The sequence below is a fragment of the Coregonus lavaretus genome (assembly GCF_964263955.1).
Source record: "Coregonus lavaretus genome assembly, chromosome: 26".
NCBI classification, from domain to species: domain Eukaryota; kingdom Metazoa; phylum Chordata; class Actinopteri; order Salmoniformes; family Salmonidae; genus Coregonus; species Coregonus lavaretus.
Window position 1 is genome coordinate 26,313,520 of NC_140013.1, and position 23,012 is coordinate 26,336,531.

A 23,012-nucleotide genomic window follows, 5' to 3' on the forward strand; every position below is an offset into this window, starting at 1 on the left:
GAGTTTCTCCCATTCTTCTCTGCAGATCCTCTCAAGCTCTGTCAGGTTGGATGGGGAGCGTCGCTGCACAGCTATTTTCAGGTATCTCCAGAGATGTTAGATCGTGTTCAAGTCCAGGCTCTGACTGGGCCACTCAACGACATTCAGAGACTTGTCCCGAAGCCACTCCTGCATTGTCTTGGCTGTGTGCTTAGGGTCGTTGTCCTGTTGGAAGGTGAACATTTGCCCCAGTTTGAGGTCCTGAGCGCTCTGGAGCAGGTTTCATCAAGGATCTCTCTGTACTTTTCTCTGTTCATCTTTCCCTCGATCCTGACTAGTCTCCCTGACCAAGGCCCTTCTCCCCCGATTGCTCAGTTTGGCCGGACGGCCAGCTCTAGGAAGAGTCTTGGTGGTTCCAAACTTCTTCCATTTAAGAATGATGGAGGACACTGTGTTCTTGGGGACCTTCAATGCTGCAGAAATGTTTTGGTACCCTTCCCCAGATCTGTGCCTCGACACAATCTTGTCTCTGAGCTCTACGGACAATTCCTTCGACCTCATGGCTTGGTTTTTGCTCTGACATGTACTGTCAACTGTGGGAACTTATATAGACAGGTGTGTGCCTTTCCAAATCATGTCCAATCAATTGAATTTACCACAGGTGGACTCCAATCAAGTTGTAGAAACATCTCAAGGATGATTAATGGAAACAGGATGCACCTGAGCTCAATTTCGAGTCCGAATGTGTCTGAATCCTTTTTTCTTTTTAATACATTTGCACAAAAAAATTTAACCTGTTTTCACTTTGTCATTATGGGGTATTGTGTGTAGATTGATGAGGATTTTTATTTTATTTAATCCATTTTAGAATAAGGCTGTAACGTAACAAAATGTGGAAAAAGTCAAGGGATCTGAATACTTTCCGAATGCACTGTACAACAAGCAAGGAGGCCACATCATGTGAAGCTGTGCGCCTCATCATGGTAATCATGTCTGTAAAGCTGGGCGTAGGAAATGGGCTTCTCACTGGTTTTAATTCAATTCAAGTGACATTTGGATGTGCCTCCAGTGCAGGCATTGCTTCCTTCAAATGATTTGCTTTGTCCACACCAGAAGTGAATAAATGTGCATGCTCCCCAAGATTGACAGGAGCCTTCCAGATCAACTGATAGGGCTTCCCCTTTTATATCTCCTAGTCTGAGAGTGTTAGTCCGACGAGTCAGCATGACAAGTGTTAATCAGAGCATCAGGTGGCTTTAGGGGGAAAATAAGAGGAATCTGTAAAGCACCAGAATTAACTACAGAACCTTGCTAATAGATGCCCATTTGGTTTTAGCATGAGATTCCTGCAATCGTCTACAGTAGCTTGTCACTGCCACACAACTGGGATTAGGCTGAAGTGTTTTCATGTCATTTTGTGGTTGTGTTTTGGTTGCAGGTTCAACATTGAGCCCAGCCTCTACAGCCCCTACTTCTCCCTGGGGTCTTGTATGGAGGGCCTGAACAGCCTCTTCACCCAGCTCTATGGAGTCTCTCTCATGTCCGAACATCCAAGTGCAGGAGAGGTGTGGAATGATGATGTCCGCAAATTGGTAAAAAACCCTCGTATAACTATTCAAATGTTCCTAGTGTTGAAGCTTTAATTTGTTTGCTGTGGTTATATTCTGTCTAAATTGTATTTCTATGGTGTGATCTCCTAAGTTTACTTGTTTGTTTGTGTCACTTCCTGTCCAGGCTGTAGTTCATGAGACAGAGGGGTTGCTGGGATACATCTACTGTGACTTCTTCCACAGAGCAAATAAACCCCACCAGGTAGACAGAGCCTCACACGCCACGCCCGCAGCACAACTGCCTTTCTTTAAAGATGACATGAGTTTCAGTAGATCAAAAACACTTTCAGTAGTTCAAAATTCCGTCATGGCTGCTGTTTCTAGCATGTTCAAAATAAAAAAGTATCTATGGCCCTGTGGCACTGATCTTGAAACCAGCAGTATATAGAGTGTATTTCAAGACAGGGCCTCAATGATCTGTCTCTCCCTTCCTCAGGACTGCCACTTCACTATCCGCGGTGGGCGGCAGTGCCAGGAGAGCGGACAGTACCAGCTGCCTGTAGTGGTGCTGATGCTGAGCCTGCCCCACCCTACCAAGAGCGCCCCCACCCTGCTCACACCGAGCATGATGGAGAACCTATTCCATGAGATGGGCCATGCCATGCACTCCATGTTAGGGCGCACGCGCTACCAACACATCACAGGTCAACCATGCACATCTGACGTTCTCAGAGATGAACAGTTAACTTTAGCAGCTTTAGCCTGGCATCGTGCTTATGGGCAATTCCACGGTAACAGAGTGATGCTGAAACGTCCAAATCGTCCTTGTGCATAGAGTTGTATGGTTTGTTTAACTTTGCAATCATTGGTTTTTGTTTGACATACATTTTGAAAAATGTGAGTCTCAGCATCACTCTGTTACCGTGGTATTGCCCCTATGTATTTGTACTGTTAATGTGAATAATAATATGGGAATGACTGTATGTAAAGCTCTCTCAAGTCGATAGGCCTAATAGTGAGGAGGATTGATTTCAGTGTTAATGGTTTCATCCTCTCCTAGTGTAGTGGGTGGTGTTGTGTATGACATTTTATGCACACTGCATCTTATAATGATGGTCACAGGTTAGAATGGCATGCGTAGATGCTGTGTCCAGTCATGGTGTGGAGACTTGAAATGGCCTGTTAAATCCAATTGAGAATGCTACGGCTTGGTGAGGAAATCCACACAGGTTATCATTGGATTGATTGCATGCTCCTTTACTTGTTAGATACAGACTAGGGATACGCCTTAGCAAGTAACTCAAGATGCTTCAATATGTCAATTTCATGGAGAGAGATATCCACTTACATAAAATAGATAAATAAAGTAGCAACTTGAGACTGTGCTTTTGTCTTCTCAGGAACCAGATGTGCCACTGACTTTGCGGAGGTCCCCTCTATTCTCATGGAGTACTTTGCCACTGATTATCGTGTAGTGAACCAATTTGCCCGCCATTATCAAACAGGACAGGTACACAAACTCACCATTTTGCTATGGCAACATGTTGATGACTGAAAATTGATTACAAGGCCATTTAAAAAATAAATAAATAAAGTGTTCCTAGATGGGTTACTGTAAAGATATGGTGCTATAGTTCTGCTGAGAAATGAATGTCTTTGTGTTTTGCAGCCTCTGCCTCAGAGCATGGTTGCTCGTCTGTGTGAGTCCAAAAAGGTGTGTGGTGCGGCAGACACTCAACTACAGGTAAATCCCCCTGACATACAAAAAATATTGACACTCATTGGTCACGTTGACACTGAACTCTCATGTAAATGCACAATACAAGGACAAAACATTTTGCTAGTTTAAAATGTTCTGGCACGGCAGCAAACACTGTTAACTGTTATCTGCTAATCTTTATAGTAGTTCTTTAACAAGGTATCCTATATTGTTACCGTTGCTTTAAAAACTCACTTAAACACAATGGACATAAGGGTCCTGTAAGTGCTTTGAGTGAGTGATTTGATGATAGATAAGTGTAGAGATATCAGCCTTTTTCAGGCAACAGAAAATGCCTTAACTCAAGTGGGATATTTGGGAACATTTTGAAGGTTTAACATGTAACTACATGAATGATTCAGCATGTTTATTTTTTCTGTGGACAGATCTTCTACTCTGCTCTGGATCAAATTTATCATGGAAAACCCCAAAACCGATCAACGACTGATATCTTAAAGGACATGCAGCAAAAATTCTACGGCCTACCGTACACGCCAAACACGGTGGGTACCTCGGTGTCAAAATGCTCTTTGCCTTCACTGAGTTGGTGGTCTATAGAACTTTGATTATGAGCTCAATTACAGCCTTTACAGTTAATTAATGTTTGGGGGGACGTTCTTTGCCTAATCCCCAAAACGTTACCACAGTGTCTGCCTTCTCCCGTGCAACAGAGGGACAAAAACAGCTCAGAGCGAAAGAGAGGGAGTTATTTTTTTGGATATTCTTCTCTGGCTCTGTGTTTTTATATCTCTTACCCAGGCGCAGCACCGTTTAAGGGATTAAAGCTTTTTTGGAGGCCCTGCTCAAATAACAAAGCAGAGGTATACTTTGAATGAGCACTCCCTGGGGGAAATATTTGAAACTCTTCTTTCTGTGGTCCTTTTTAATGGGGGAAAAAAAGGGGGGTGGGGAAAGCCAGGAGTGAATAGAGAATGTAAAACACAGCCATCATTTAACAGGAATGGTCATCATAAGGCATTTATCCTCATCTATAATGATGTGGGCCATCGGGAATAGAGAGCACTCAGTCAGAACTATATTCCACCGTCTTTAATTGAGCTTACCAGCCACAGTTGCTTTACCCTCGCTAAAAGTCATACTTCCACTTTTATCCATGCAGCAACCAACCTCTCAAGGGAGTGTGGTTAATGTTATGTACTTTCCTTCCTGTCTGGGTAATTTTTCTTTAATGTAATATGTTATTATGGAAGAGTAGTTTCCCTCCTTTTAGCCCCACTTACAAAAATCTTTATTGTATTGTTAAAGGATCAGTCAGGGGATTGGAGCAAGTGAAAACAGATTTGTTTATATTTTCCTAAAAGGGCCATATTTCAGTTTTTTTGTTCTCCTCTCCCTGCCCTCGCAAAAAATCAGTGAAGCAAAACGTTCTACACTAAACTGAACATTTGAATGGCTAATAGGTTACAGAGAGACCCAAATGATAAACACTGGGGTGATTGTGACATGTGTATGGTTTATAGACCAAGGGTATCACTTCTGACTGGAGAGAAAGACTATCAGCTGTTGTTGAGTACATGGACCAAATGGAAAGCCCTGGGCCTGCGATAATAATATTTGGAAAATGGCAGTAAGCATGACATTCAATCTGACGTGTTGATGATTCTTTGCCTTTATCTGTTCTCTCTGAGCCCTAGAGAGTCGAGACATGTTATTTTCTTATGAGTAGTGCTGTGTGGATGATGCATAGGCCTACCCCTGCACATAAATACTCGACCCAGAACGTAGTGTTGATCCCTAGCACCCAGAACAAAGGCCTAGCAGCCTGGTCTACAAGCGTGCCTTTTGTCTAATACTCAGGAGAACAGAGTGAAGTGCTGCACTGACTTTCCGTGTGTTTGTCTGTGTGGATCAAAAGGGATCTTTCGCTGAGATGTTAACTTGACTGGGCTATGACCTTCTCAAAAGTTGACTTCTAACATTTGAGGCAGGCAGAGGGATCAAAAATAAAGCAGAGCGCTGGTGTCTGAAGTGATTTGTTTGAGTGTTCACTGTCCATCTCAAAGTTTCAGCCATTCTTTCAGTCATACCTGTAGTTATGAGACAAGAAAAGGGGGGTAAAATAAAAAATACTAACATTTTATACAGTTGGAGATGTCTTGCCACAGCAAGATGAGGTGAATTCAAACCGGGTGACCCCATATCTACTATAGGCCTCTGGTACTGCCATCCGGGCGGCTGTTGAACTCTCTCCTCATGATTTGTGCTCAGTTTCCCAATGTTTTGGTTTCCCCATTGTACTGCCTCTGTCAGGAGTACTGTTTAGCCTTATTAAAGTCATTAGGACCCAGATGAGACCCGTAATGCAGACACTTTGCGGCTTACGCCTGTTTCACGCTAGAGGATCATCCGCCCAGCCTGGATAACTTTTTCACACTGCCCGCTGTTTAAATAAGCAGCACCTCTCTCAAAGGCAGAGTACAGGGTGCTTTATACTAGCCCCTTTCAACTTATCTCTCTCACCTCTTCAAGACGGTACGGTAAAGAGCACAGTCAGGGATGAAATAGCAAGATAAAGTCACTCATTAATTTATAAAGATCTGGGCCCACATTTGGATGTTACAGTGGCTTGCGAAACTATTCACCCCGCGTGGCATTTTTCCTATTTTGTTGCCTTACAACCTGGAATTAAAATGGATTTTGGGGGGGGTTGTATCATTTGATTTACACAACATGCCTACCACTTTGAAGTTGCAAAGGATTTTTTTGTGTGAAACGAACAAGAAATAAGCACAAAAAAAACAGAGAACTTGAGCATGCATAACTATTCACCCCCCCCAAAGTCAATACTTTGTAGAGCCACCTTTTGCAGCAATTACAGCTGCAAGTCTCTTGGGATATGTCTCTATAAGCTTGGCACATCTAGCCACTGGGATTTTTGCCCATTCTTCAAGGCAAAACTGCTGCAGCTCCTTCAAGTTGGATGGGTTCTGCTGGTGTACAGCAATCTTTAAGTCATACCACAGATTCTCAATTGGATTGAGGTCTGGGCTTTGACTAGGCCATTCCAAGACATTTAAATGTTTCCCCTTAAACCACTCGAGTGTTGCTTTAGCAGTATGCTTAGGGTCATTGTCCTGCTGGAAGGTGAACCTCTGTCCCAGTCTCAAATCTCTGGAAGACTGAAACAGGTTTCCCTCAAGAATTTCCCTGTATTTAGTACCATCCATCATTCCTTCAATTCTGACCAGTTTCCCAGACCCTGCCGATGGAAAAACATCCCCACAGCATGATGCTGCCACCACCATGCTTCACTGTGGGGATGGTGTTCTCGGGGTGATGAGAGGTGTTGGGTTTACGCCAGACATAGCGTTTTCCTTGATGGCCAAAAAGTTCAATTTTAGTCTCATCTGACAAGAGTACCTTCTTCCATATGTTTGGGGAGTCTCCCACATGCCTTTTGGTAAACACCAAACGTGTTTGCTTATTTTTGTTTCTTTAAGCAATGGCTTTTTTCTAACCACTCTTCCGTAAAGCCCAGCTCTGTGGAGTGTACGGCTTAAAGTGGTCCTATGGACAGATACTCCAACCTCCACTGTGGAGCTTTGCAGCTCCTTCAGGGTTATCTTTGGTCTATTTATTGCCTCTCTGATTAATGCCCTTCTTGCCTGGGCCGTGAGTTTTGGTGGGCGGCCCTCTCTTGGCAGGTTTGTTGTGGTGCCATATTCTTTCCATTTTTTAATAATGGATTTAATGGTACTCCATGGGATGTTCAAAGTTTCGGATACTTTTTTAATAACCCAATCCTGATCTGTACTTCTCCACAACTTTGTCCCTGACCTGTTTGGAGAGCTTCTTGGTCTTCATGGTGCTGCTTGCTTGGTGGTGCCCCTTGCTTTGCGTTGCAAACGCCATGCTCTACCAACTGAGCTACACGGGGCAATAAAACCTTGCCTGGAAATGCAAGACACAGATGACTATAAGCACGATTAGCAGTCATACATTCTGTAGCACTCGATTTCTCCACATTGAACGGCCCACTTCTTTCAGACAAATTATGCAGTAGTGCTGCTGTAGTAATAACAAAATAATACAAAAATAACAGCAAATATGATCACAAGAGGGGAAAAAACTAACACGCTTCACTTCAGAGTTCTGGTGCTGATAGGAACATGTTCTTTCCAAACTCTAAAAGCTAGGACTACGAATACTACATTTATCAAATACTCTAAGTGCAAGATATGTCCACACTCCACTATCTTACCTAGATAGAAACAACTATGTTCTCAGAAATAAAAACTTCTTCAGGCCAAACTGAGCTGCTTTGAACTTGTGGTCAAGTTCCTGGAGAATGTCAAGTTCGTGGCAGGGGAGTACTTCAAGTGTTTAAGTAACTATTGTTCACACTCAACCCAATCACTCTCTCACACACACACACACACACATAGACACAAAAAAATACAATATATTCGCATAGTGGTCCATAGTGGTCCTAAGGTCCTTAGTATAGCCTGTACGACATACAAGGACCAGCCTAGAAACACATTTGGGCCATGGCTGCCCTAAAGACACAGGTAGTAACATCTGGACCAGGGATAAAGCACACCAACCACTGGTCCACCAGAAAAATAAGAGCCAAGCTATCAATAGGAAAATAAAAGGAAACCAAAAAGGAAACCGGAGGCATCAACTTTCACTGCATGACAAGCAGAAACATATTAAGCTTAAGGAGTCACTAGACTTTTAAAAACACAGTTCATAGATTTAGTACAAAGGTACTAAAATGTATTGTAAGTTTAACATCTGAGTAATGCATGACTTAAAAGTCACCCCTTCAAAATAAAAGCTTGTCTAAGATTACCCCAAAATATTCAGGTAAAGTCATGAGGAAAGCCAGCCAAAGCCTTGCGGGGGAAATAGACACACATGCACACACTCTTCAACCTCTATCTTGGAAATGCATATATTCAAGCAGCAATACAAAAAAATATCCATGAAGTATATATGCATATTCTCTGAAAAAAACAAATAATGTATGAAAACATCCCTGCTATCATGTCTCTAAATACAAAACTTCTACCAATAACTTGCTTCAGTGTAACAAGAGAAGTCATTTTTCCTCTTTTTTGGGGGTCTTTTTATCAATCCTTTCAAAACAAGTTAAAATTTCAGTCCTCAGGTAGGAATGGTATGGATGACTGTCTTCTTTTCGTCGTTAAAATCGTTTTCTTTTTTTTTCTCTCACATTCTTGAAGAAGTTGTACGCATGCAATCCTCATAGAGTGGGCAGAGGCGCTGACGGGGCGGGCTACTGGCGGTGCTGAAGTCTTAGGCCAAATACATATGCACGCACCACTTTTCCGTTATTAATTTTTTTTGAATTTTTTTTTACAAGTTTTTTTTTTTCATTTCACTTCACCAATTTTGACTATTGTTGTATGTCCATTACATGAAATTCAAATAAAAATCTATTTAAATTACAGGTTGTAATGCAATAAAATAGGAAAAATGCCAAGGGGGATGAATACTTTTGCAAGGCACTGTACTTAGGGCAACTTAATTTGGTGATATCTATGTGAATCTAGCAAGGTTCTTAAGGTTCCTTATGCATTACAGGCTCAATGCTCTGATACAATACTTACAGGACTTAGCTTTGCATTTGTGTTTTACAACTACCGTGGAGACTAGGGTATAATTTAGTTTTGTTCCACCGCTGCTTTCTGACTGACTGACTGATGGTTTGAATGTTTGCCAGGTGAATTTCCCCAGAGTCCCAAATCAGGCCTGCTCATAGAGCACGTTGTCTTTATAGATAGGAAGTTGGACCCTCTAGGCAACAAGGGGAAAAGGAAAAGTATGCACTCTGCCATTTAGGAATTTCCATGTTTTGTTCCTTTAAAAGCAAAGTAAAAGATTTGAAGTAAAATGTATACAGTTCAATCAAAGTTTGTATTAGACTTAATCATGGGCCAATTGAACGGTAGCATACATTTTGAAGCAGACAAAACAGTGACCAGACAGTAACTAGAACAAACTTCAATAGACTTTCTTTAATGGCCCAAAATAATATTAGGTATTTTCCTGAGGGGGAAGTAGATGATGACAGAAGAATGTCTCTGCTTGTCTTTTCCTTCAGCAACCTTTATGAGTGGGAACAGTTAAGCCTTCAAAGCTGAATTGGCTTTGCTCTCCAAAATTCACTTTCACCATGCATAGTAGAAACAAACTCATTTAATGTTTCATTTTGTCATGAATTAAGCAATAAAAAAAAAAAGGAAAGATAATTGCATTCAAATGTTTGTTTGTCAGTATACCTACAGTGGTGGTCTTTATGAAATCGTGGTATAAACAGTGGAACCTGTTGAAAGCCAGTTTAATTTGGGTTATTTATTGGGTATTTATTAATTCTTGTGAAATGGTTTGTTTTCCTTTGCAGGCATGGCAGCTGAGATTCAGCCACCTCATTGGCTACGGGGCCAAGTACTACTCCTATCTCATGTCCCGCGCTGTGGCCTCCATGGTGTGGAAACAGTGCTTTGTTCAGGATCCTTTAAACAGGTGAGCCTGAGAGCCATTCAGCGTGTCCTCACACAAACTTCATCAGGAAATACACACAATATCAAGGCATGGCTGTCTGCAGCACTTACTTGACTTTTATAGGTATGACGAAATGTAGGGTATGACTAAATGCAGGGTATGACTAAATGTAGGGTATGACTAACCTAAATGCAGTGTCCCTACGGGGGGGGAAAACAGTTTACTGTAGCAAAACGATGAACTTCCTCCGAGGCGGTCATAAATCGGTGAAACCAGACCTTTTATTAATAATGTCAAAATATATCAGGACCATTTGGTGATGTATTTTTGTGTGTCCCTTGAGATTCTTTTGCCATGTCTAATCACACACCGGGAACTTGTTATGCTACAGTCAATGATAGTACAGTGTGTCTGTTATATCACTGAAAGTCACAGTACATTTGACTGGAAGGTATAAACTTGTTTGCATTTCCAAGAAGACCGAGGCAAATGCTCTCTGACAAGCAACCATCCCTGGGTTGTGTTAAGTCTCTCAGCCTGACATTGAGCATGACATTAATATGAAATCCACACCAGCTTGGCAGGTGTGTACAGTAATCCAGTCAGAGCCACCAGCATCCACATTACACAGCCCCACAGCCCTCCCTATCAGCTCAGCTCGGCTCTGACTTTGACTTCACAGAGGCTTTGTTTAGAGGTTCACCTCAGAGATTTGAGCCCCGCAGCCCTTTTTCTCTCTCTCTGTCTTCCTTTCTCTCCTTTCCCTCTGACATTGTTTTAGTTCCACCTGTGGTTGTCGAACCTCTGTTTCCTGTCATCAGCCCTGTGAGGGGAGAGCTGAGACTTTGCCCAGGGCTCTCAGGGTTCAGGGTGGGGAAGAGGAGATGCTGGAGGAGAATACATGTGGCTGTAATCTTATATCTCTCCTCTCTCTCCCCAAGGGACATGGGAGAGCGCTACCGTAGGGAGATGCTGGCCCATGGGGGAGGGAAGGAGCCCATGCTCATGGTGGAAGGTATGTCATGGTCTTGGCCAATGTTCCCTCTAAGCTGCGCGCGTGCACGGCCGCGCACCTCCTCCAGGACTGCCGCGTAGAAGAAATGCCAGGCCGCGCACCTCCTCCAGGACTGCCGCGTAGAAGAAATGCCAGGCCGCGCAGAGACGAAAGAGATTTAACTTTACCAAGTTCGCCCCATTAGTTTGCACTATATAGATGAATGTTTTTTTCTGTGATCGAATCAACATTATATTAGCCCATTTTTAATGCAACAAAACAAATCTAACTTTGCAAGATTGAGTCTGATTTTGTTGTAGTCAGAGCCAGAGCGCAAAGGAGTAGAATTCTATTGGCGAGGGTAGCCTTCTAGTAGTCTTTCAATCACCCGTGAGTGAATGCGCTTTTCAGATCAGAGCGCAGAGCTGCGCGTGTGCACATTTCTTGGTATTCTTTGCTAGTTAGCAAGTTATTAGCCCAGTTATAGAGAAGTATAGGTCAGCAATGGGGAGTTACTGCTTCCTACAAAAGCACAAAATGTGTAGGCTATATTTCAAGCTGTCTTTGAAAAGCCAGTCAGATAAAAAGCTGATGTTTTAATTAAAGGGGCAGAGTTGTATTTTGAGACAGGCTTGAATATGCAAATAAGCCAATAGGCAGAGGGGTAGCCTACATTGTCTGATTATCTGTATGGTAATAATCATTAATTGTATTTTGTAAAGTGGTTTCTTGCACCATACAACACAATACAATGCGATTTACAGTCACCTATTTGGCCCATGGTTTCACAGACCAAGTAAAAAATCTTTAATTAATATCTAGCCCGTCATAATGTAAAAACATTTTTAAAAGTCTCATGCAATGTAGGCCTGCATTGAACACTACATATAGGCTACTGTAGGCTATATCATAGAAATCAAAAGCTATTTCCATGTGAAAATAATAGGGGATTTACTCCATTGGTTTTGTTGGTAGGCCTACATTATGCTCAAATAGCCACAATAGCCTATTAGCTACTGTCTAAAACTGTAAGGGTACAGCCTCAGTGTTCACTGTAAACGCGCACCGGAAGTTGCACAAAATTGTCACAACGTTGATGTTTCCGCTCACAAGACCTAAAATTTGCTCAGTGCCCAAAAGATTTGAGGGAACATTGGTCTCTGAGAGCCTATGGACAGGTCGTGTAGTGGCCCACTTCAGGCTGATTTAGCTTTTTAGTGTCCCAAGGTTAAGGAGTGTCCATTAGAGTAGGAATGAAGGTGTCAACCAACTTCTAACTATATTTCAATGAATTGTGTTCAGAAGAGAATAGGTATGTCTGCTATAGGTGATCCATAATTCCTTCACTCAGGTATTCACACATGCTGCTGTTGTGGTTAGCCTGGTCTGCTGTAGGGGCCTCAGAATGGATGATATTTAGCTCTCCAGCATGCTTCACTGCCTCTCTTACCTTGTGTTTACAGGGGCTCTGTCATTGTAGAGCTATATACCCCCTTGTATGGTGGTAACTGGTAAACTATAACAGAACACAAACTCTTATACATGGTGGCTGTGCCACGAGTGGAGGTCGTCCTCCTGCCCTTTTGTATTTGTCACATGCGCTGAATACAACAGGTAAATTATCTAATATGTTCATGTAGGTAGGGCTAAAAGTGACTGGGCAATCAGGATAGATAATAAACAGAGTCGCTGCAGCGTATGTGAAGAGTGTAAAAGTTTGTCTATGTGAGGGTGTGTGTGGCGTCAATAAGCATGTGTGTGTGTTGGAGTGTCAGTGTAGTACGTGTGAGAGTCCAATGAGTGTGCATAGAGCCGGTGCAAGAGAGTCAGTGCAAATTAAAAGGGGGTCAATGCAAATAGTCAGGGTAGCCATTTGATTAACTGTTCAGCAGTCTTATGGTTTGGGGGTAGAAGCTGTTCAGGAGCCTTTTGGTCCCAGACTTGGCGCTCCGGTACCGCTCCGGTATCTTTTTAGCCTCCTGTGAGTGAAGAGGCATTGTCGTGCCCTCTTCACGACTGTGTTGGTGATAGGTCCATAGTGATGTGGACACCGAGGAACTTGAAGCTCTCGACCTGCTCCACTAGAGCCCCGTTGATGTGAATGGGTGCGTGTTCAGCCCTCCGTTTCCTATAGTCCACAGTTAGCTCCTTTGCCTTGCTAACGTTCAGGTAGAGGTTGTTGTCCTGCCACCACACTCCCACGTCTCTGACCTCCTCCCTATAGGCTGTCTCATCGTTGTCAGTGATCAGGCCTACAACCGTGGTGTTGGTGGCTGAATGGAAGCAAGTCCCCACAGCAATGTTCCAATATCTAGTGGAAAGTCTTCCCAGAAGAGTGGAGGCTGTTACAGCAGCAAAGGGGGGACCAACTCCATATTACTGTACAGTAGGTCCATCTTGTCTACATGATTTCATGACCACTTCAGTTACTGTAATAAAGTAAGGATTGTTTATGTGTATCTGTCCAAGCCTTTAGAAATGGAGTACTGGTTCTGAGAAACTAGCTAAAAATCAGGGAACATTTTGAGTGCGTACAAGAATTAGTCATTGAAAGTGACATGTTTACTATGATGATTTTTGTATCTGTACAGCCTCATAGCAATAGCATTTTAGAAACTCTTACATAAACCAACACTGAGCAAACCGATCCCTGTCAAAGAAGCTTGCCGCTGAAGTGGTCTGTTTCCCTGCTGTTCCCTCCGGTATGGGTCCGGGGCCTGGGGGTGGAGGATCTGAGTTGATGGGTGAAGGGGCAGGAGGGGGAACCAGAGCAAGCCCAGAGAGGTTCCTCAGCGGCTGGCCTGGTCTCTTTATCTGGGTGGCTCCCTACCTGCTCCGTGCTGTGCCTGGATGTTTCCCAGGCAGCCAGCTGGTGGTGAAAAGTAGCCCTGGGATTATATGGCAGCAGAGAGAGTGAAAGGTGATCGACTGACGGCCCCTGCTGACTGAAGCCCTCTGTTCTTGGGCCCTGGCCGCCACAGATGGTGCTTTCATGGGCCCGCTGTTTCCCATAGCCTCCTCTGCCCACCACGGATCAGGAGGGGCACATGGGACAATGGAGCTACCTAAGCAATGGAGCAGGTCCCAGGACCCTGCCTGTCAGCTCAGCTCAGCCTGGCCCAGTTGGCCTAATCAGGTGTGGGTATAATGACCCTGTCCTGAAGTTAATAAACCTCCTGAGCCTGGTTCTATTGGCCTTGTTCTAGTCTGCTACTCCTTTGTCTCCCTCTGGTTTAATCAGAGGATCACTGTATGTGTAGTATGAGTCATTAATCACCATAGTTCTGTAGCTCAGTTGGTAGAGCATGGCGCTTGCAACGCCAGGGTTGTGGGTTCGATTCCCACGGGGGGTCAGTAGGAAAAATGTATGCACTCACTAACTGTAAGTCGCTCTGGATAAGAGCGTCTGCTAAAATGACTAAAATGTAATGAATGAGTCCTTATAAACTTGGGAGGGTGTGGAATACACTATGCTGTGATGTAGAGTTGTAAATGTGCCAGTTGAGAATTGATGTAGGCATACCAAGTTATCAGAAGTTCAATCAAGGCTCTGAATTTATTTGCCTCCTCAAATAGTTAGGGATCCTCCTCCAAACTGCTCTTTGCAATGTTTGTCATGACTCTTGTCGTGTTTTTAAAAAAAACTGTGTTTAAATGCTGTTTCAAGAAAGAACGGGCTTCCTTAACATCAAAGACCTAGTTATAGTGGCAATGAGAAGATAGTTTGTCGCCAGGTTAGAAAGAGGTAATTACTTACACACCTTGACATGTTTCAAATGGTTATGATCAAAACGTGGAGTCTGTTATGAAATCTGTTATGAACTGTATGATTATGAGAATGATTGTTGCTCAACCCTGTTTGTTCAAAGAGCTTGTCGTACTCAGCATTATGTTATTGAGTAGGAGGGGCAATATGGTACACTACCGGTCAAAAGTTTTAGAACACCTACTCATTCAAGGGTTTTTCTTTATTTTTACTATTTTCTACATTGTAGAATAATAGTGAAGACATCAAAACTATGAAATAACACATGGAATCATGTAGTAACCAAAAAAAGTGTTAAACAAATCAAAATATATGTTATATTTGAGATTCTTCAAATAGCCACCCTTTGCCTTGATGGTCCCGTGTAGCTCAGTTGGTAGAGCATGGTGTTTGCAACGCCAGGGTTGTGGGTTCGTTTCCCACAAGGGACCAGTATGAAAAAAATAAATGTATGCACTAACTGTAAGTCGCTCTGGATAAGAGCGTCTGCTAAATGACTAAAATGTAAAATGTAATGAAAGCTTTGCACACACTTGGCATTCTCTCAACCAGCTTCACCTGTGGAATGCTTTTCCAACAGTCTTGAAGGAGTTCTCACATATGCTGAGGACTTGTTGGCTGCTTTTCCTTCACTCTGCGGTCCGACATCCCAAATCATCTAAATTTGGTTGAGGTCGGGGGATTGTGGAGGCCAGGTCATCTGATGAAGCACTCCATCACTCTCCTTCTTGGTCAAATAGCCCTTACACAGCCTGGAGGTGTGTTGGGTCATTGTCCTGTTGAAAAACAAATGTAAGCCCAAACCAGATGGGATGGCGTATCGCTGCAGAATGCTGTGCTAGCCATGCTGGTTAAGTGTGCCTTCAATTCTAAATAAATCATAGATGGTGTCACGAGCAAAGCACCCCCACACCATAACACCACCTCCTCCATGCTTTACGGTGGGAAATACACATGCAGAGATCATCCGTTCACCCACACTGCGTCTCACAAAGACACGGCGGTTGGAACCAAAAATCTCCAATTTGGACTCCAGACCAAAGGACAGATTTCCACCGGTCTAATGTCCATTGCTCATGTTTCTTGGCCCAAGCAGGTCTCTTCTTCTTGTTGGTGTCCTTTAGTAGTGTTTTCTTTGCAGCAATTTGACCATGAAGACCTGATTCACACAGTCTCCTCTGAACAGTTGATGTTGTGATGTGTCTGTTACTTGAACTCTGTGAAGCATTTATTTGGGCTGTAATTTCTGAGGCTGTTAACTCTAATGAACATATCCTCTGCAGCAGAGGTAACTCTGGGTCTTCCATTCTTGTGGCGGTCCTCATGAGAGCCAGTTTCATCATAGCGCTTGATGGTTTTTGCGACTGCACTTGAAGAAACTTTCAAAGTTCATGACTGACATGTCTTAAAGTAATGATGGACTGTCGTTTCTCTTTGCTTATTTGAGCTGTTCTTGCCATAATATGGACTTGGTTTTTTACCAAATAGGGCTATCTTCTGTATACCCCCCCCCCCCCCCCCCCCCCCACACACACACACACCTTGTCACAACACAACTGATTGGCTGAAACACATTAAGAAATAAAGATATTCCACAAATTAACTTTTAAGAAGGCACACCTGTTAATTGAAATGCATTCCAGGTGACTACCTCGTGAAGCTGGTTGAGAGAATGCCAAGAGTGTGCAAAGCTGTCAAGGAAAAGGGTGACTATTTGAAGAATCTGAAATATAAAATATATTTTGAGTTGTTTAACACTTTTTTGGGTACTACATGATTCCATATGTGTTATTTCATAGTTTTGATGTCTTCACTATTATTCTACAATGTAGAAAATATTAAATAAAGAAAAACCCTTGAATGAGTAGTTGTTCTAAAACTTTTGACCAGTAGTGTATATGAAAATATGTAATAGTGAAGTGATATATTACTTTCTACTTGTAAAAGTGACACTAACACATACGCAACAATAACTTCAACACATAAAAAAACTACCTCATGCAGTTCCTTGGGGACCAGGCTAAACCCCAAGGTGTGGCCAGGCTGGGCTGCCCCAGCACCAGATGACAAAGCAGAGCAGCACTCTAGAAATAGTGGGATTAATGGAGGGAAACTAGTGGCCAGGGTCTTTAATGCAGGGAAACTTAAATCCGTTCTACCTCATTTCTACCAGCATGTTAAATGTGCAACCAGAGGGAAAAAAAACTCTAGACCACCTTTACTCCACACACAGAGACGCGTACAAAGCTCTCCCCCGCCCTCCATTTGGCAAATCTGACCATAACTCTATCCTCCTGATTCCTGCTTATAAGCAAAAACTAAAGTAGGAAGCACCAGTGACTCGGTTAATAAGGAAGTGGTCAGATGACGCAGATGATAAGCTACAGGACTGTTTTGCTAGCACAGACTGGAATATGTTCCGGGATTCTTCCGATGGCATTGAGGAGTACACCACATCAGTCAATGGCTTCATCAATAAGTGCATCGATGACGTCGTCCCCACAGTGACCGTACATACATACCCCAACCAGCATGCGCTGACCAACTGGCAAGTGTCTTCACTGACATTTTCAAGATGTCCTTGACTGATTCTGTAATACCAACATGTTTCAAGCAGACCACCATAGTCCCTGTGCCCAAGAACACTAAGATAACCTGCCTAAATGACTACCGACTCGTAGCACTCACGTCTGTAGCCATGAAGTGCTTTGAAATGCTGGTCATGGCTCACATCAACACCATTATCCCAGAAACCCTAGACCCACTCCAATTTGCATACTGCCCCAACAGATCCACAGATGATGCAATCTCTATTGCACTCCACAATGCCCTTTCCCACCTGGACAAGAGGAACACCTACGTGAGAATGTTATTCATTGACTACAGCTCAGCGTTCCAATACCATAGTGCCCTCAAAGGTCATCACTAAGCTAAGGACCCTGGGACTAAACACCTCCCTCTGCAACTGGATCCTGGACTTCCTGACCGGCCGCCCCCAGGTGGTAAGGGTAGGTAACAACACATCTGCCACGCTGATCCTCAACATGGGGCCCCTCAGGGATGTGTGCTCGGTCCCCTCCTGTACTCCCTGTTCACCCATGATTGCATGGCCAGGCACGAAACCAACACCATCATTAAGTTTGCTGACGACACAACAGTGGTAGGCCTGATCACCGACATCGATGAGACAGCCAATAGGGAGGAAGTCATAGACCTGGCCATGTGGTGCCAGGATAACAACCTCTCCCTCAACGTGATCAAGACAAAGGAGATGATTGTGGACTACAGGAAAAAAAAGAGGACTGAGCACGCCCACATTCTCATCGAAGGGGCTGTAGTGGAACAGGTTGAGAGCTTCAAGTTCCATGGTGTCCACATCACCAGCAAACTATCATGGTCCAAACACACCAAAACAGTCGTGAAGAGGGGACGACAATGCCTTTTCCCCCTCAGGAGACTGAAAAGATTTGGCATGGGTCCTCAGATCCTCAAAAAGTTATACAGCTGCACCATTGAGAGCATCCAGACTGGTTGCATCCCCGCCTGGTATGGCAACTGCTCGGCATCCGACCGCAAGGCACTACAGAGGGTAGTGCGTACAGCCCAGTACATCACTGGGGCCAAGCTTCCTGCCATCCAGGACCTCTATACCAGGCAGTGTCAGAGGAAGGCCCTAAAAATAGTCAAATACTCCAGCCACCCTAGTCATAGACTGTTCTCTCTGCTACCGCACGGCAAGCGGTACCGGAGCGCCAAGTCTAGGTCCAAAAGGCTTCTTAACAGCTTCTACCCCCAAGCCATAAGACTCCAGAACAGCTAATCGTGGCTACCTGGACTATTGGCATTGCCCCCCACCCCACCCCAACCCCCTCTTTTACGCTGTTGCTACTCTCTTTATTATTTATGCATAGTCACTTTAACTCTACCCACATGTACATATTACCTCGACTAACCGGTGCCACATTGACTCTGTACCGGTACCCACTGTATATAGCCTCCCTACTGTTATTTTATTTTACTGCAGCTCTTTCATTATTTGCTATTTTTTATTTTTTACTTACAGTTGAAGTCGGAGGTTTACATACACCTTAGCCAAATACATTTAAACTCAGTTTTTCACAATTCCTGACATTTAATCCTAGTAAGAATTCCCTGTCTTAGGTCAGTTAGGATCACCACTTTAATTTAAGAATGTGAAATGTCAGAATAATAGTAGAGAGAGTGATTTTATTTCAGCTTTAATTTCTTTCATCACATTCCCAGTGGGTCAGACGGTTACATACACTCAATTAGTATTTGGTAGCATTGCCTTTTAAATTGTTTAACTTGGGTCAAATGTTTCGGGTAGCCTACCACAAGCTTTCCACAATAAGTTGTGTGAATTTTGGCCCATTCCTCCTGACAGAGCTGGTGGAACTGAGTCAGGTTTGTAGGCCTCCTTGCTCGCACATACTTTTTCATTTCTGCCCACAAACTTTCTATAGGATCGAGGACAGGGCTTTGGGATGACCACTCCAATACCTTGACTTTGTTGTCCTTAAGCCATTTTGCCACAACTTTAGAAGTATGCTTGGGGTCATTGTCCATTTGGAAGACCCATTGGCGACCAAGCTTTAACTTCCTGACTGATGTCTTGAGATGTTGCTTCAATATATCCACATAATTGTCCTTCCTCATGATGCCATCTATTTTGTGAAGTGCACCAGTCCCTCCAGCAGCAAAGCACCCCCACAGCATGATGCTGCCACCCCCGTGCTTCACGGTTGGGATGGTGTTCTTCGGCTTGCAAGCGTTCCCCTTTTTCGTCCAAACATAACGATGGTCATTATGGCCAAACAGTTCTATTTTTGTTTCATCAGAGGACATTTCTCAAAAAAGTACAATCTTTGTCCCCATGTGTAGTTGCAAACCAGTCTAGCTTTTTTATGGCAGTTTTGGAGCAGTGGCTTCTTCCTTGCTGAGCGGCCTTTCAGGTTATGTCGATATAGGACTCGTTTTACTGTGGATATAGATACTTTTGTACCTGTTTCCTCCAGCATCTTCACAAGGTCCTTTGCTGTTGTTCTGGGATTGATTTGCACTTTTTGCACCAAAGTACGTTCATCTCTAGGAGACAGAACGCGTCTCCTTCCAGAGCGGTATGACGGCTGCGTGGTCCCATGGTGTTTATACTTGTGTACTATTGTTTGTACAGATGAACGTGGTACCTTCAGGCGTTTGGAAATTGCTCCCAAGGATGAACCAGACTTGTGGAGGTCTTGGCTGATTTCTTTTGTTTTTCCCATGATGTCAAGCAAAGAGGCACTGAGTTTGAAGGTAGGCCTTGAAATACATCCACAGGTACACCTCCAATTGACTCAAATGATGTCAATTAGCCTATCAGAAGCTTCTAAAGCCATGACATAATTTTCTGGAATTTTCCAAGCTGTTTAAAGGCACAGTCAACTTAGTGTATGTCAACTTCTGACCCACTGGAATTGTGATACAGTGAATTATAAGTGAAATAATCTGTCTGTAAACAATTGTTGGAAAAATTACTTGTGTCATGCACAAAGTAGAGGTCCGAACCGACTTACCAAAACTATAGTTTGTTAACAAGAAATTTGTGGAGTGGTTGAAAAAACAAGATTTAATTTAATGACATAATTGTATGTAAACCTCCGACTTCAACTGTAACTATTTTTTACTGAATTTAATTTATTTGTTAACTGCATTGTTGGTTAAGGGCTTGTAAGCATTTCACTGTAAGGTCTACACCTGTTGTATTCGACGCATGTGGCAAATTTGATTTGATTAATGGCTGATCAACAATTGTGGCTCAGCCTGTCACTTTGAGCGAGTCCGTTTCCCTTCCATCCATCCCCCTGAGTCCTCATTACCCTTTTGTTACTCTGCTGTTAGGCAGCCACAGAGATACACATCTCCACCCTCACCACTCTGTCAAGTAAATAGTCCTGCACTGCACATACTACCTAAATGCAGCCTTTATTTCAGTAATTTTAATGTTTTTAATGGAGCTTAGTTCTTCCGTTTGTACATGTATTTTAAGCACAGGTTAGTTATGCAGCTGCTCAATAAAAGTTCACTGTACAACACATCCCTCATACAGCCACTCAGCTGGTATACTGTAACCTTTTCTTCTGTAGAAAGCTCACCTTGAGCTCAGACTGACAAGTAATTGTTCTTTGAAGGCCTTTGAAACAAAATACTTCTGCTGTCCCAGCAAATTGCTCCTTTTCAGAATACAGAACTAATGGATTATACATTAATGCCATATAGACCCATTGATGTATGAGTCTGGTTTGCTTTAAAGTCCTCCTCAGCGCACAATGGCCATTTTGAAGTGTCTCGGGAGCCTTTTAAGCAGGTTGTGCAATAACCTTCAGCAAGGGACAACTTGGTTAAACTTCACTTAAAAGCCTGTTTACCTAACCCTGTTTAGTGTTGAATCTTGGTGTATGTGTCAACAACAACAAAAAGCCCCACCCTGTGGTAATTTGATTTTGGAAAGACTTCATTTTTGAACAGCCACATTTTATTTACTAGCTACTTTGGCTAACATTATTGGCATAGATAATGGAATGGAATGGGCATAGCCTCATACCTCAGAGCAGTGCCATTGTGAATGGAGAATGCCAATATCTAAAGGCAATATGACTCATTTGACAAATCCCTCATTCTCTGTTGCCAGACTGGGCAGGAGCAGAACATAGCGCGCAGGCCTATCCCAAGGTTTGACAGGGTTGTCTCTTTCTGTGTAAACAATAGTGATTATTCTACGGCTCTGATTTCACTGTTCACCAATGTTTTCCAACAGTTGGTCTATTTGGATCTTGGAATGCCTTATTATCTCAAAACATAATGGACATTATTTGAAAGATAAACACTGGTCAGTGGGGGAAGAGCCATAACCAAATAGTGATTCAGAACACAGTGATGTCATGGATAAGTACATTTACTGGAATACAAACACCGCTTACATGTTTTGCCCTTAAAAGTGCATAGGGTCACTGATTCGCTCACCACTGGTATGGTTGGCTCCACGGAATCCAGCACCTCTCAGTTTTGGACTGTTTAGTACCGGAACCATTTGCCAGGATCTGGTACCTCTCATGACATTACATTTTTTTTTCACTGTTTGCAATGTAAACATTCTAATAAAAGCAGTAGCGGTGCATGGGTAAAATCACTGGGGAAGCCAAGCCAAGGGGGGGGAAAGGCCATATTACAACCTATGTGTTGTGATAATTGCGTTGTTTGCTCTATAACCTGTTAGTTCATACTTGACACTGTGATATACAGTGAGGGGGAAAAAGTATTTGATCCCCTGCTAATTTTGTACGTTTGCCCACTGACAAAGAAATGATCAGTCTATAATTTTAATAGTAGGTTTATTTGAACAGTGAGAGACAGAATAACAACAACAAAATCCAGAAAAACGCATGTCAAAAAAGTTATAAATTGATTTGCATTTTAATATGGGAAATAAGTATTTGACCCCCTCTCAATCAGAAAGATTTCTGGCTCCCAGGTGTCTTTTTATACAGGTAACGAGCTGAGATTAGGAGCACACTCTTAAAGGGAGTGCTCCTAATCTCAGTTTGTTACCTGTATAAAAGACACCTGTCCACAGAAGCAATCAATCAATCAGATTCCAAACTCTCCACCATGGCCAAGACCAAAGAGCTCTCCAAGGATGTCAGGGACAAGATTGTAGACCTACACAAGGCTGGAATGGGCTACAAGACCATCGCCAAGCAGCTTGGTGAGAAGGTGACAACAGTTGGTGCGATTATTCGCAAATGGAAGAAACACAAAATAACTGTCAATCTCCCTCGACCTGGGGCTCCATGCAAGATCTCACGTCGTGGAGTTGCAATGATCATGAGAACGGTGAGGAATCAGCCCAGAACTACACAGGAGGATCTTGTCAATGATCTCAAGGCAGCTGGGACCATAGTCACCAAGAAAACAATTGGTAACACACTACGCCGTGAAGGACTGATATCCTGCAGCGCCCGCAAGGTCCCCCTGCTCAAGAAAGCACATATACAGGGCCGTCTGAAGTTTGCCAATGAACATCTGAATGATTCAGAGGAGAACTGGGTGAAAGTGTTGTGGTCAGATGAGACCAAAATCAAGCTCTTTGGCATCAACTCAACTCGCCGTGTTTGGAGGAGGAGGAATGCTGCCTATGACCCCAAGAACACCATCCCCACCGTCAAACATGGAGGTGGAAACATTATGCTTTGGGAGTGGTTTTCTGCTAAGGGGACAGGACAACTTCACCGCATCAAAGGGACGATGGACGGGACCATGTACCGTCAAATCTTGGGTGAGAACCTCCTTCCCTCAGCCAGGGCATTGAAAATGGGTTGTGGATGGGTATTCCAGCATGACAATGACCCAAAACACACGGCCAAGGGAACAAAGGAGTGGCTCAAGAAGAAGCACATTAAGGTCCTGGAG

At 43.3% G+C, this 23,012-nt stretch overlaps 1 protein-coding gene across 1 annotated transcript in view; it reads left to right on the plus strand.

Annotated features, from left to right (window-relative positions):
- Positions 1-23,012, plus strand: part of mipepa (mitochondrial intermediate peptidase a) — a 39,270-nt gene that overhangs the window by 7,860 nt on the left and 8,398 nt on the right. Inside the window, exons 11-18 of the mRNA XM_084143125.1 lie at positions 1,418-1,571; positions 1,714-1,791; positions 2,026-2,233; positions 2,930-3,039; positions 3,199-3,273; positions 3,675-3,791; positions 9,683-9,804; positions 10,725-10,798. Coding sequence (XP_083999251.1) covers positions 1,418-1,571; positions 1,714-1,791; positions 2,026-2,233; positions 2,930-3,039; positions 3,199-3,273; positions 3,675-3,791; positions 9,683-9,804; positions 10,725-10,798 — 938 coding nt within the window. The remainder of the gene's footprint in view (positions 1-1,417; positions 1,572-1,713; positions 1,792-2,025; positions 2,234-2,929; positions 3,040-3,198; positions 3,274-3,674; positions 3,792-9,682; positions 9,805-10,724; positions 10,799-23,012) is intronic.